At 35.7% G+C, this 14,833-nt stretch overlaps 1 protein-coding gene across 4 annotated transcripts in view; it reads left to right on the forward strand.

Moving 5' to 3' along the window:
• The first annotated feature begins 12,517 nt into the window (after window positions 1-12,517).
• The window catches only part of LOC117335648, a 75,945-nt gene continuing 73,629 nt past the window's right edge, over window positions 12,518-14,833 (forward strand). For all 4 annotated transcript variants that reach the window (XM_033895788.1, XM_033895787.1, XM_033895790.1 and 1 more), the window contains exon 1: window positions 12,518-12,778. In XM_033895788.1, the coding sequence (XP_033751679.1) occupies window positions 12,688-12,778 (91 nt within the window). In that variant the 5' untranslated portion in view covers window positions 12,518-12,687. The remainder of the gene's footprint in view (window positions 12,779-14,833) is intronic.

Consider the following 14,833-nt stretch of genomic DNA (forward strand, 5'->3'; position numbering starts at 1 on the left):
TAATGTTCCTTTATTCAGGTATATCCAATAGATATTTGAGTGATATTTGAAGTATAATGTAGGAAAAGGTAGAATGAAATTTAGAAAGAGGTGGCTTGGAAACGAAGGAATACTAAAATCACCAGGTCATATGACGATTAAGGAGATATACACCGACTGTCCTGGCTGACGAGGTAGGCAGTAATAAATTCATAAAATGTTCAAAAATTGTAAACTGATAAATTACCTAACTGTTCGCTAGTTTCCTGATATATGTAGCAATTTGGAATCGATAATCGCGTATAATTAATGTCTTTCGAATGTAATGTTGATTCTAGTATCACAAGTGAGAACTGGCGTGTTCTGTACATTTACATTTAAAACGGGGTCGTGAGGTAAGGCAATCGAGAGTGTTAACTGACGGACATATATTCCACTTTTCTTTCTTTACAGAAGAGGAGTTGATCTGGTTATTTATTTCACAAGCAGATTTCTAAACTATTTGAATCTGAAAGAAAATGTGAGTATTAACTTAAAACCTTCTTTTACAGAATACAGATGAGAGCGCTGTCATTTTTATACATTTGAGTTTGCATTGTGACTTAATTTCTCCAATGTTATAACCTATCTGTGGTTATCTGTCACACTTTAAACATTCCGCATTGTAAGACTCTTACGGACTCAAGGTCGACGAACCTGGGTTCGGTTTCTAAGGTGACAGTCGCTACATCTACGAACGGCATTCTAATCTTTGATAAGATAAATGAATCATCTAACACGGCAATAAAAAAAAATGCATTAATTAAGAAGGCATACCGTGAGATTCCAATGCTTACAAGAACGTCGAAATATGAAGGAGAGCGTGTACATGTGGGATTCGGGAAATAATTAATAGATATTGTACAACAAAACCAAAATGAATAGAAGACGGCAACAAGTACATAGAACAGTCCATGCATACATAATCGTAGTTTTACTTTGAAGTCCTTGCATTGAATGAGCCAACAGAATTTTAATTGAAGCCAAACGATTTCACGAAAATGTAATTGTATTGTTGAACAAATAGAAATAAAACTGTAAAGCATTTATATAATTTTAACAGCCGTTAACAAATTAATTAAAGCCTGTAAATTTCGTTCCAACGTACACTGCATTCAGGCTTCACTGTGTTTATAAAAAAAATATAAGAAGAGATAAGGCTAGCTGAGGTGTAAGCATATGGGGAATACGTGAAAACAGTTCTTGGCAAATTAGCGTTGCATCACTCATACACTATAACTTGTAACTTCTGGGTAATATGCATCAATAATCAAAGCAGAGTGTTAGGTTATGTAAGAAGGCGATAAATTGTACTGCATATGTAAGAATAGCATGTCAATAAAGAGGGCATTCTGTAAATACTCACATTCTAGTAATATGTCAGATTACTTTTCATTGTCTCTAAAAAGAACTTCCGGTTCTGCATTATGTCGGCCAATGAACAAGTGTCAGTCTTATTTGGTTTAAGTCATTCTATAGATGACTTGCTCGATGTTTATCAGAGATATGCCTTTCTTAAGCTGGGATTCTATCGCAAGATTTATAAATTAGAAAATAATGGTAAACAAATGGATTTGTTGCTTATCTTGATCTAATTTAATCTGTGCACGGTATTTGTCACTGCAATAATCAGACAATATAAGTCTTTCTAGGCGGTATACACGATAACGAACTATTGCTGGCATGCATTTCCCAGGAAAATCTGCCAATGCTATATGCAGCTGTGAAAAGCATTTAACGAATCAATGTGAGTTCTAAAAATATATATATAATTATGTTTTGATTGGCAGTAGGAGGTTGAAAAATACAATACGATTGGATTTGAGTAACAGCGAAGCCTATAAACAAATTATAGTACTAGGAAGACTTACAAACAATATCGCACAGGACAGGTGTATGTTGAGATTATATTTTACAATGGCCAGAACAGTATAGGTATTGACATAAGGGAGTTCTGTTATTTTAATTGTTTTATGTCTCCACGAAAATACACCAACAAGTTATTTTAGGTCAACAGATTTCCATAACGATTTCAATTTAAATGTCAGAGCTCAGCTGACTTAAGAACATTGAATGAGTCATCTATTCGGAAATGGCGTAATAACAATGCAGTCTTTGTTGAACAGGGACGTTACACTTCGACAAGAGAGCAGGTATAAAATGTATGGTCATAAGAGACTGCTAATTTTGAAGTCGTATATTTTCTCTATTCTATTCATCCTATCGCCCTTGAGACTACCTGGACATACCACAGCCTCCCAAAAACACACATACACTTAACACGTACATCGTGCATACAGAAAAGGGTCATCTTTAAATTACCATAGCTGTTGCTAGGACATTAAACAACAAAAACCAAACCATTCACCACAAAGGATGCCGTCATGGAATAACACCAAAGCTGTTGTTGATAGGTCGTTAACAACCAAACAAACAAGCAATGCCTACATAGGGGATACCGTCCTTAAATCATAGTAACTGTTGATAGTACGTTAAACAATACAAACTAAACCATACCCACACAGGGGGTGCCGTCCTTAAAAGACCATTACTGTTGATAGGACGTAACACAATACAAACTAAACCATACCCACACAAGGGATGCCGTCCTTAAATGACCATTACTGTTGATAGGACGTAACACAATACAAACTAAACCATACCCACACAGGGGGTGCCGTCCTTAAATGACCAAACTCTTGATAGTACGTTAAACAATACAAAGTAAATTATACCCACACAGGGGATGCCGTTCTTAAATGACCATAACTGTTGAAAGGACGTAACACAATACAAACCAAACAAAGCAAAGAGAGAGCGGGACAAAGACTTTTGCACTTAACTTAAAAAACAACCATCATTGCGTAGTTAAAATACCGTATTCTTTGAAGCATTAATGGATCTAGCTACTATTTTACAGCAGAAGGCACTGTTCTCTCTAGCCAATATATTACGTGAAGATGTAAGCTTTTATAAAATTAAAAATGTCCTACAGTGTAATAGTATATACATATACAATATATATTGATCACTTACCAGTAGATTAATACTAATATTTTCCCTAATGCGTTATTAACGAAATGCATTGCAAGTCTCCGATGTACAATTTGTATGGGCACTTTATCGGAGCAATTTTAGTGTACGCCAATGTGACAAAGCGCTGGTGGACCGACTGACACAGCCATACTCGAATGGGTTATGGAAAGATGACGTCTGGAAAGAGATTCATGAGCTGGCGGAGTCTTCCTTATTCAAGACAACATTTATATCAAATATCTTTATTTGCCGCATTTCGGAAATAGTTTGAACTATTGATATTTCAGTTCCAATGTATGCAGACAATATTACAGGCGGTCGAGTGGTTAAAATAACATCAAACATAAATGTCGAACAAAATGTCAAAAATAAACTATATTTTTTCACAAAATGCTGCACCCTAACCCTAACCCTAACCTTCTGCGTATTTACCAGGAAAAATGTTTATTTGCTAAGTCTAAAAAATATGCACTTTAAAAATCAAACCAATGCATGATCAACTAAACGATATGAACCTGTAAATTGTCGATCTATCCTACAGTCGAAGTATATAGTAGCTATTATATATTTGATTAAATAAACATAAGCAAATATCTATCTAATTTTATTCCTTTTTGTGACGAAAGAAGAATTTTATTTCGATTCGACCTAGTTTTAAATGTGGCAATTAACAATCAAAATTGATGCTAAACATACGTTTTAAAGTCTCGGTTCTGCTCATAAGACGTCCTATTCCACCATTTAGACGTATGATTTTGCTCATAGGACGTCCAATTCTGCCAATTATACGCGTACACCCGATTTTGCCAATAGGAAACCCGATTATGTCAATTAGACAAACGATTCTGCCAATTAGACACTAATTAGATAACGTTTAAGATATGGCCATTTACAATTAAATAAATTCGCTAAATCGATTTTACCCCAATTCTGCCCTATCCTGCCCGATACTACCCTATCCTGCACGATTATGTTAATTGTCTAATCGTTTCTGTTGACTTCAAGGCCATACAGCAAAGAAACAGCGCCACCTGGTTACCTCTTTTTCTGACATCGTTCTTATTATCAACCTGCGACCATCCCTGGTATATGGTGAGAAAAAAAACAATATTAGTTTATGATTTTTTTTTCATTTGGTTCCACATTTGATTTTGATGTTATCTTTGCCTTTTCAGTCAACGATAAAACATACATATGTTACACTAATGTACGACCAAATAAAAACATAGTCGGTGTGGCGTGACCCGCACGACCCACAAAAAAAAAATTATTGTGAAAAATGACACATTGTTTTTAACAATTTGACTGTTCTGGATATTTATGTCCGGAAGTTGCTGTGCAGGTTTGAAACTACGTTTCCCAAACCTACATAAGGATGGTGTGTGTGGTTTTTTTGGTTTTTTTTAAGAACAAAAAAACAAATTATGATTACGATATCCTGGTTTGTTTGGATATTAAAGGAGAACCCAGACCCATACATGTAAGACCCACTGGTCGGGTTACATTTTTAACGGTGGCCTAATATTATACCTGTCTTCATGTGGTAACACTAAGTTAATGTGATGTCTGTCTTCACGTGGTAACACTAAGTTAATGTGATGTCTGTCTTCATGTGGTAACATTAACTTAATGTGATGTCTGTCTCCATGTGGTAACACTAACTTAATGTCATGTTTGTCTTCACGTGGTAACACAACTTAATGTCATGTCTGTCTTCATGTGGTAACACTAACTTAATGTGATGTCTGTCTCCATGTGGTAACACTAACTTAATGTCATGTTTGTCTTCACGTGGTAACACAACTTAATGTCATGTCTGTCTTCATGTGATAACACTAACTTAATGTGATGTTTGTCTTCACGTCGTAACACTAACTAAATGTGATGTCTGTCTTCATGTGGTAACACAACTTAATGTCATGTCTGTCTTCATGTGGTAACACTAACTTAATGTCATGTCTGTCTTCATGTGGTAACACTTACTTAATGTGATGTTTGTCTTCACGTCGTAACACTAACTAAATGTGATGTCTGTCTTCATGTGATAACACTAACTTAATGTGATGTTTGTCTTCACGTCGTAACACTAACTTAATGTCATGTCTGTCTTCATGTGGTAACACAACTTAATGTCATGTCTGTCTTCATGTGGTAACACTAACTAAATGTGATGTCTGTCTTCATGTGATAACACTTACTAAATGTGATGTCTGTCTTCACGTGGTAATACTAACTAAATGTGATGTCTGTCTTCACGTTGTGACACTAACTAAATGTGATGTCTGTCTTCATGTGATAACACTAACTTAATGTGATGTCTGTCTTGGATAATTTAAGGTAAAATGGTTTTTAGTGTCTTTTAACTATATATTAATTGGCATTTGATAATATGTAATTGGTACTTATATTGCTGATGAGTGACGTTTGTTCCAATACCACAAGTACAAATCAAGTAATTGAGAAAACAATAAACAAAACTTTTGAAGCTGTCCTAAGACTCCAAAAAGATTCTTTAAATACAGAAATGTGGATTTTTCTCTGTTTTTCTCACTAAGTCTTTCGTTTAGTTATTGTCTTCTTTTTTTCTTTTTTTCTTTTTTTTTTTGTGTGTTTTTTTTCTACACAAATGGGACTTTTTATGTGATTTTATTTATTTTTACTCAATCCTTTTGTTTAGACAACAAATTAGTCAATGCAGGCATTATGTCAGCTGTCCTGGACGAATGACTATTAGTACAGAAAGGTCTATCACGATGACAAGTTTAAATGTCATATAAATCAGACTGTCGACTGGTAAATGTCACGGTATTTACTTTGAATAACGGAATCTGTAAAAGCCTGCCGCGAGATGCTTTCAGAATAAAACTTCCTGTAATGATTGTGTCATCGGCTCTTGACGATGGATGTAATCCTCAAAATTAGCTGGCCAGTGTCAGGCAGCACATTGATCTGTGTATCTAATGACTACATATCGTATGTAATTGTGGCTGGTAGTGATACCGTCATCCATGTGGTCCGACATCATTGTTTATTGATGATGTGTTTAAAGTTACACATTGTTACAATGTTGAAGTCAGGTTCATTATAAGACAACAAACCTTATTAAATGGAAGTTGCTAGCCTACTTACCCTTTCAGTGTTTACCTCAACCTTTTCGTGAACATTGTTGCAAGCTTTGGACAGATACATTGTACCAACAGTTAGGTACACTTTAATACATTTTGAATACTCTTTATTTAAAAATGAACATCTTCCACCTAATTTAACACCCTTTCAACTAAATTCAAAATGCCTTAAATTGAAAAAAGTTAAATATTTACGGGCGAAAATGGTAACAACAAAACGTTGAAACGTTTAGTAAATTTAAAACTGCTGCACCAAACACTTCGCATAATATTAGTGCTAAAACAACATGTACCAGATATGTCATCATATATATTTTGTTATAAAATAATCAGACACAATGTTAATTCATGATACAAAAAACAACCAATCACACAACTTGGAATGATTTAATAACAGACGGGGATTTGATCACGCCGTAGACAATAGCCATTGTTTTGGTGTTATATTGATATTTATATAACGCATTGAATGGAAGTGATGCAAGAATTTTAAAAGTTTAGTGGCGTCACCATTCAAAGGATCAATTCTTTTGTGAAGATTCTAGTATAGCGAATCTTAAGTGTTATTATCATTAAAAATATATATTTAACTTAAAGTTGTTTATATGTTATTCCTTTGTAGATGTTCATTATGTACTTTACTTCCTGTCCGTTTCAGTTGTCATCCAGTCTGTTTTGGAAGCTGTTAAGTGTGTCTGCGGTTACTAAGTGATCAGGCAAATTGTTCCATACTACTGTGTCCTTATGGAAAACAATTGAGTGATGATCTTTGTATCTATGGAACATGTTCATGGATTTGTGTGCTTTATCTTCCTGGGATATCCACATCCATACAAACTGTGTTGCTCTTGTGTTTACCTTTCAATGTCTTGTATATCTCGACCATATAACCTCGCTTATGGCTATAGCTAATGGTTTGCAGTTTCGGCATCTTCAGCCTTTCTTTATAAGAAAGGTTTTTCAATAAATGTCAGTGTGCCTCAGTGAGGTAGCACTATAAAATCGACAAAATCCCCGGCCTATCACAAGGAGACGAACACAGACATACCACAGCTTCCCAAAACAAAACACACATACGCAAACACCACACACATGCATATTGCACGCACGGGAGGCCGTCCTTAAATGACCTTAACTGTTGATAGGACGTTTAACAAATCAAACCAAACCAAACCAATAAATGTATATGTAGTCGTTGATTGTATTTATTTGTACCCCTTCTTTTCGTAAGGTTTACAAACATCGCTAGCATATTCGTAATAGATACATAATGGGTACGAGCGATGTATCGTATATATCACACGAGTGCGTAGCACGAGTGTGATATATCCGATACGTCACGAGTACCCATTTTGTATCTGTTTTATCCAATGACAGCCGAGGTTTTGTCATCCACGTGCCGAGGGGCGTATCATTTTTTATCCATATTTTTTTAGACGATTTTTATTTTGTTAGACGATTTTTGCGCAACGAAAGTGTATTGATACATTTGTCGTAATCTGTATAACCATTTCTGTTTTTCTTAACGACTAAAGTTTTATAATACATGTACCTTGTATGCGTTTTTATAAAAACTAAATCACTGATCTGTTTTAAAATACTTAATATTCATAATATGAACGACCGTCTGAGGTCCAACAAATTGACATAAGCCGTGCGTTAGAGTGTGGGAAGAAGGTGAAGAAAGAAGACAACAAAGAAAACGTCTACAAGGACAGTACCAATCAAAAGCCAGGACGCACTCAATATCAGCTGCACAATTGTAACGTCAATTTTTATACAGTGTAGTTGTAATAGTGTGCACGAGTTCTGAACTAAAAAAACTGTTAACATTGTGTCACTGACAATTTTCCATTGTATTTTAGCAAGAAGGCGCTCGTATTTCATTAAATTTTGTTTGAAATGTAATCCCTGTCTTTGTTCATTTGTCATGCCCACTTTTGGAATAGGCTCCGCCTCCAGACTGAGGCATGGACCAATCAGAAATGTCATGTGATATTTCATATGTCACATATGTAATATTGAAATATCACATAGTATGCAGAATATCGCCAACAAAAGATCAAAGAAAACCCGACGCGTCATTGGATAAGAAGCGGGATCTTGCTAGTGATTTGTAAAATAGGAATGACTAATTAAGAATAAACAACTTGAACTATCTTTCTTGTGCTAAATATTGAAGTTGTTTTTGTAACTTTTCACCGATATGTTTGTCAAAAGTAAGTTCTTCACCAGATGAAACACAGATATCCTTTCTTCTTTCACTTTTGCTATGCTTGTGTTATTAAGTACATCATTAGCGTTTTGTTCCCTATGTTTACCATTGTGCACGAATTTGCTCTTGTCCTCATTGAATGTTGGCAGTGAAGTCCTTTTCACTGAGGTGCTCTGAGCACGTCTTCCTGTAAGAAATTCTTGATTTCTTTTGACTTATAATCTGGAACATTTTCGTGTCGTCTGCAAATTTGTACCAATATACACAATTTACACAATATTGATATGATACTTATGGGTATGTAGTTTCCTTTTTTTTTTGTATATGGCACTGATATTTTTCCTGATCTAAACGATTGCCTGAATTATCTTTTAATTGGAATCTTAACAATGTCTTCTTTCTCCTTATCAAGAGGTATACCATATGCATCTTGACCTGGATGTTTGTCTGGTCTTAAAAAAAATAAGCTTCTTGTTGACTTGATCTTCATTTTTTCTATTATACTACTCAGTGGTATTATTCAGTGGTATCATTATGTTTTGGGGCTCGAGACATGGTATTTCTCTTCTGGCACGACGGTAAACACGTTACTGAAGTATTCTTGAGGAATATTTGCCTTTTCGGTGCTGTAGTTTTTTTGCTGAGTGGAGGTCGACATGATCTGTACATCAATCTCCAATTCCAGCCTTTCTAGTACCTTTAGGGCTGACAAACAGCCATATTGCCTCGGGGGTTAGATTTGTTAATGCTAATGTATGTTTTATTTTAGCTTTTTTTTTTTTTTTGCGGGCGGGGGGGGGGGGGGGGGGGGGGGGCTTTGTTTTGTTTTGCATACATGCATTATGTTTTCGAGAATTTTTCTTGGCCTTGTGTGCTAGTTTGGTTAACTGGTTCTTTTGTCCTGTTGCACTCTTTCCTTTCACTCTCATCCTTTGCTCTTACCAATGCCCTTATAGCATAGTGTGTGTTTTTTTCTATGACTGTTTGTCTATAAGGAATTAATATGGTTTAGGTCCAGTTTGTAACTTCTAAATTGAACAAACAGTTTTCCTGTAAATATTCTATAAACTTGTATGCCATTGATCTGATGTTATTTCCCCTGGGAACATGAATTCAAGTTGATCCGGTCTTTACTAGCGTGGTCAACAAGTCCCACATCAATAGGTAGTGTGAACAGTTCGTATTGCTTACTTCTGTAATGGGGTTGCACAAAGTATTGCTGTTTTCCTCTTATCCACTATCTCAAGGTGACCTTATATAGACCCAATAAGTAATCCATCCCCCGAGTTTACTTGTATTCCACAAAAATCTGTCCCTGGAAGTCAGTACTTCTTAGTGATTTATGTTACCGAGTGACTTGTTTACAGTGTCATGCCTTTTCCTTTGTCATTCTCAATTAAATATTTTTTTCTGTAATTCCAATGAGCAGAGGTTCTGTATCCCTTATTCCGATTTCAAACTCTTCCATTTTATTTCTTAATTGATCTGTATTAATAAAACAACATCTTTAACAAACATTAACTATGGAACATGAATGAGTGATAAAAGATACCCTGCCAGTGCTGGGCGTCAAACTAGCAGCTGATTGCTCTCAAGGCAAACATCCTACTACTAGGCAACGTTTCCAATACTCCCTCCTTCACAAAGTCTTCGCCCTAGAAGACAACTACAAGCCAGGTTCCTTAGCTCAAAGGAAACCTCTCAGTCTCGTATAGCTTTTACTTGGAGTAGTCAACGGCACCAAATCTGCAATAGGAAGGAACAATGAAAAATGTTCCGTGCCGGTCTTTGAACCAGTGACCTGTACCTCTTAGGTTGACTGAATTCGTCTTTGAGATAGTATTTCATTTTGTGTGAAACAGAATAATAAAAATGCAAGCAGAACATTGAACATCAACATTTGTATATAACACAAACGGGAAAATCTTTGCTAAAAAAACAATAAATAGAACTTCTCACTTGCTGTATCTGGATGTAAGTCAAAGTGGCGCCAAAATCGAGTGAAACTTTGGCAACATCTGTTCTTCTGAACCACCGCAAAAACGATCGAAGAAAAATATGTCATCAAACATTACTTTGGTGATTAACATCAGTGCCATTTGCGGCATAATATCATGTTTATTTTCTTAATTGAAAAATTTGTTCCAGTAATATATTTTTTAACGTATACCGATCGTTTAAATGGTTTACATCTCATACGATACATGAATTAGAACCTGTAATTTCATGATATGGATGATGCAATTTTTGCAAAATTAAGTTTTTCATTTTTTTTTTAATTAACTTAAGGGGTTTTACCATTGTGCTGTATGACGATATTCCTGATATCATTGTTGCCTGTCTGCTGTACCAAGGATAGTGAATGATGATATAAATGAGGTTCCCCGACTACGATCAATTCACAGTATATCAGAGGAAAGCACCAACAAACCTGTGTATCTTTGTATGTACATGTAAAAATTCTCGTTGTCTCTCCTCCAAACTAACCGTGTATCCGTGGATGTACATGTAAAAGTTCTCGTTGTATCTCCTACAAACAACCTGTGTATCATTGTATGTACATGTAAAAGTTCTCGTTGTATCTCCTACAAACAACCCGTGTATCATTGTATGTACATGTAAAGGTTATCGTTGTCTCTCCTACAAACAACCGGTGTATCCTTGTATGTACATGTAAAAGTTCTTGTCTCTCCAAATACTGACATATCCATCAGTTATGTCATACTTAAAAAAGACCGCCATGAATCGCCGTCAGTATTTTATAAAACTTCCGCCAACTACCTGGGGACAAAGTAAACTTGGTTAACCTTATTTATGCCCCTCCACATATATCAAGAATAACTCCGACAAGTATATGAAATTGAAATGGCCACCCACCAGGGTGACATTTAAATTTATTACTAAGAAAGCCGCCTAGTGGCTTCTAACATGAAATATTTTTTTATGATTGCAAAGTAGTTGCACCCATACAATTATGGCAATTACAATCAATATCAAAATGTAGATAAAAACATACAAGAACCTATGCTAGCCTTAGTGGGGTTGACATAAAAACCGCCACAAAATATGACATAAAGATCCAGTCCTGGGCTAAAAACCAGAGATAAAAAGACGATATAAAAAACTCTGGAAAACCGTGGACTGAACTGAAAGTAGGGTGTACTTTGAAAAATTTAAATTAACTTGTACAAAAACATTAAACAACATTAAAGGAATAATACATGTCGCCAATATGGCACCCGCTACACGAATATAATCAACACATAATAAACTACAACATTCTCATCATATCAATTATCAATGTGACAATCTAGTACCACTTATTTATTGTAACCCCAAACAAGGGGAGGGAGAGGGTGGGTTTGAAAAAACTTTGCCAGTATTTATGCCCGATCTAATAAATCCAATATTGCTGCTGAAGGGAGAAAAGGGATGCGTCCCCTCAGGCCAATTCAACCAATCAGAAGTCAGATATTGAATTCCGTCATCAGCAGCCAATGAAAAATTAATAACTACTAGTATTAAGGATACATGTTCCCATAAATATTAGCCTAGAAATATTGACATAATTAAAGAGTCATGTACCATTAAATTATTTTACAAAATAAAGACACGAAAAAGAATTAAAGAAAAGATCTTGATATGAGTTACGAGCATAAAATAAGCTAATTGCTTAGCTAGCATATATTTCTTTCTCCTTTCTCAATTATATCTGTATGTGTATGTAACATTGAGAGGTCATCAACTTTCCTTACAATTGCGGTATAATGGTCGGCATGATATTGCACATAATATAAGGTCAGGGTGTACTCCCGTGACTGTAACTAGAATCAGTTCTCACGTCAGAGTAATGAAAACGCCTCTAAGAATCCATCACTCGACAACTACATATCTCCTCTAATTAAAAGAGGACAAGATGTAGATGTGGCTATATACAATACATACCAATAATACATGTATAGTCCTGGTTTATATCAGTTGTTTTACTTCTTTAATCAAGAAACGATTCACAGAGTTGTTTTATTATTCATAGAATGACTAACCGAAATCAATTGAAGAATGCGCTGGTGCAGCGCGCCTGAGTATCGACCCAGAGAGCCAGTATCTCACTCAACATCCGAGGTAGCACGAGGCTAGTCCACGCTGGCGAGAACAGACGAGAACTTTTCATCGGAAGTCGATCCGTGTGCCCTTTGGTGGCAGTAAGACTGTTACAGGACGACAAAGTTCATTGTGGTATGTCAGTAAAATACTGGTGTGATAACATATAACTCGAAAAAGACGAAATTCAGCATGGATACGCACACCCGACTGGTATGGTGCATGCTGGTGTGTGTGTTTCTAACATCAGTCCTCGCCGCTGATACCGTCGCCAAAGACACAGGTACGTAATTGTCTACGATGCCCTCTAATTAGCCTCTATGTTTACATACTTCCTGTGACAAGCGAAGGTCAATATCCCGAAGCTAAAAACAAATTTAATTAACAAGTATTCTTTCGCATATCAACTACCTGAATGATTCAAATATAAATCAATACTACCGATATTGCATCACATATTGGTTCAACAAGATAGCACCACCATAAAGTGAAGGCAATCAGCAAAACGGTTCAACGGAATAATGCCGATACAATTATCTATTGAAGGCAAAGCTAGGAGAATTTGAATTAATATAACCAAGGCATGATTCAATTAATGGAGCTCACTGTCAATATAGGTCTTATACGGAGTATACTAGTACAGTTTATATAGCATGTGATTGTATTTCTATTCTTTGTGTCTTGATAAAGGGGCGGATTGCTTCCAAAATTTGACATTTTTCATAGTCCACAGAGTTTGAATTACTTCTTTGCCCCATATTACATAAACATTATAAATATATCATCTCTGGACGTCCATGACGTAGGGCGATGCTCCAGCCATCACGTACATATGTATGTGTACGTATATAAGGTCCGTAGCCAAATTTTAGAGGCCTCGCGTGACTGAGGTGCTCTTATGTTGACCTCATCCATCCTACTTCGCCAAACAAGCCCAAGATCGGCCTGAAAGAGCGATGATTAATTTATTTCAAGAATTGGTCGATGGAAATTACGGATGTTTTGTGTGTGTATCAGACGTGTATTGATTTAGAAAGGCGGTGATCTGAGTTTTATATCATCAACATATACACATTACACTATGTATATATACGTAGAGCTGATCTCGGGTTGTTTAGGTGTCTGTAAAGGTTCCGCTTAAGTGATATGTAATTTACAAAAATCAGACCCTCTGCAATGTACTACGGTACTCCTTTCATTATTTCCATTGCTACCATGGAATAGTCCGAATGCGATATCGCAGATCTAATGTTTTTTTATCATTTCACAACTGTACAAATAGCATGGAATTTGGGAGTTTGACGGCAGTGGTAACAAATGCCATATTGAAAAGCATCAAATAAAAACGATGAATGAAAATACTATTTTTTTGTTAAGACAATTAAATAACTCTTTTATTTTCAATTTCATTGTTATCGAACTTCCTCAGATTTAAACTTCATTGAAAAAAAGAACTCACGCTTTTCTGCCCGTATTTATATTTCTAAGATTTCGCTCAGCGGCTTTGCTTAATTAAGCCAAATTCAGCAATTTAGAATAAAAATATGCAATCATTTCTTGAAGTCATATTCATAATATCGATCGATTAGTTTCCGCGAGAGCAAATTAAATAACAAGAAGCTCCTATATTAGTTCGAGAAACCCCCAATACTGAACTGGCCAATTCAATAAAAAAATATTACCGCCATTGAACAAAGAAGACATCGCACGAATTCAGTCAGTTGTGAGCAGCAGCACGCCCTCACCTCAACTGTGAAGTTTATGATGCCGTCTTGGCCGTCCACATCTCAAGGGGAAGAGCGTTGGTTTTGTGACAGTAAATGATCTTTATTGCGGCTATTTCTACCGCTAGATGATGTATACCCGAAAACGGAATGGTTAATTATAAGATAGCTAACTGTACGATTATCGAACTCTGAACATCTTTTCAAATAGAACTACTTTGAAATTCTAAATTCAGAATTCAATATTCATCAATACTTCCTTCCTATTTATAGCAGTCCAAAAATACATCGTCCTTACGAAAATAAACACACTAATAGACCTTATCGATAAACATACATCCAACGAAACGTTACCTTACCGTAAATATATCCCCAATAACACAGTACCTTACTGTAAATATATCCCCAATAACACAGTACCTTACCGTAAATATATCCCCAATACCTTACCGTAAATATATCCCCAATAACACAATACCTTATCCATCAATATACATCCAACGAAACGTTACCTTACCGTAAATATATCCCCAATAACACAGTACCTTATCCATAAATATACATCCAACGAAACGTTACCTTACTGTAAATATATCCCCAATAACACAATACCT

The sequence above is a fragment of the Pecten maximus genome, chromosome 10 (assembly GCF_902652985.1).
Source record: "Pecten maximus chromosome 10, xPecMax1.1, whole genome shotgun sequence".
In the NCBI taxonomy this organism is placed as follows: Eukaryota; Metazoa; Mollusca; class Bivalvia; order Pectinida; family Pectinidae; genus Pecten; species Pecten maximus.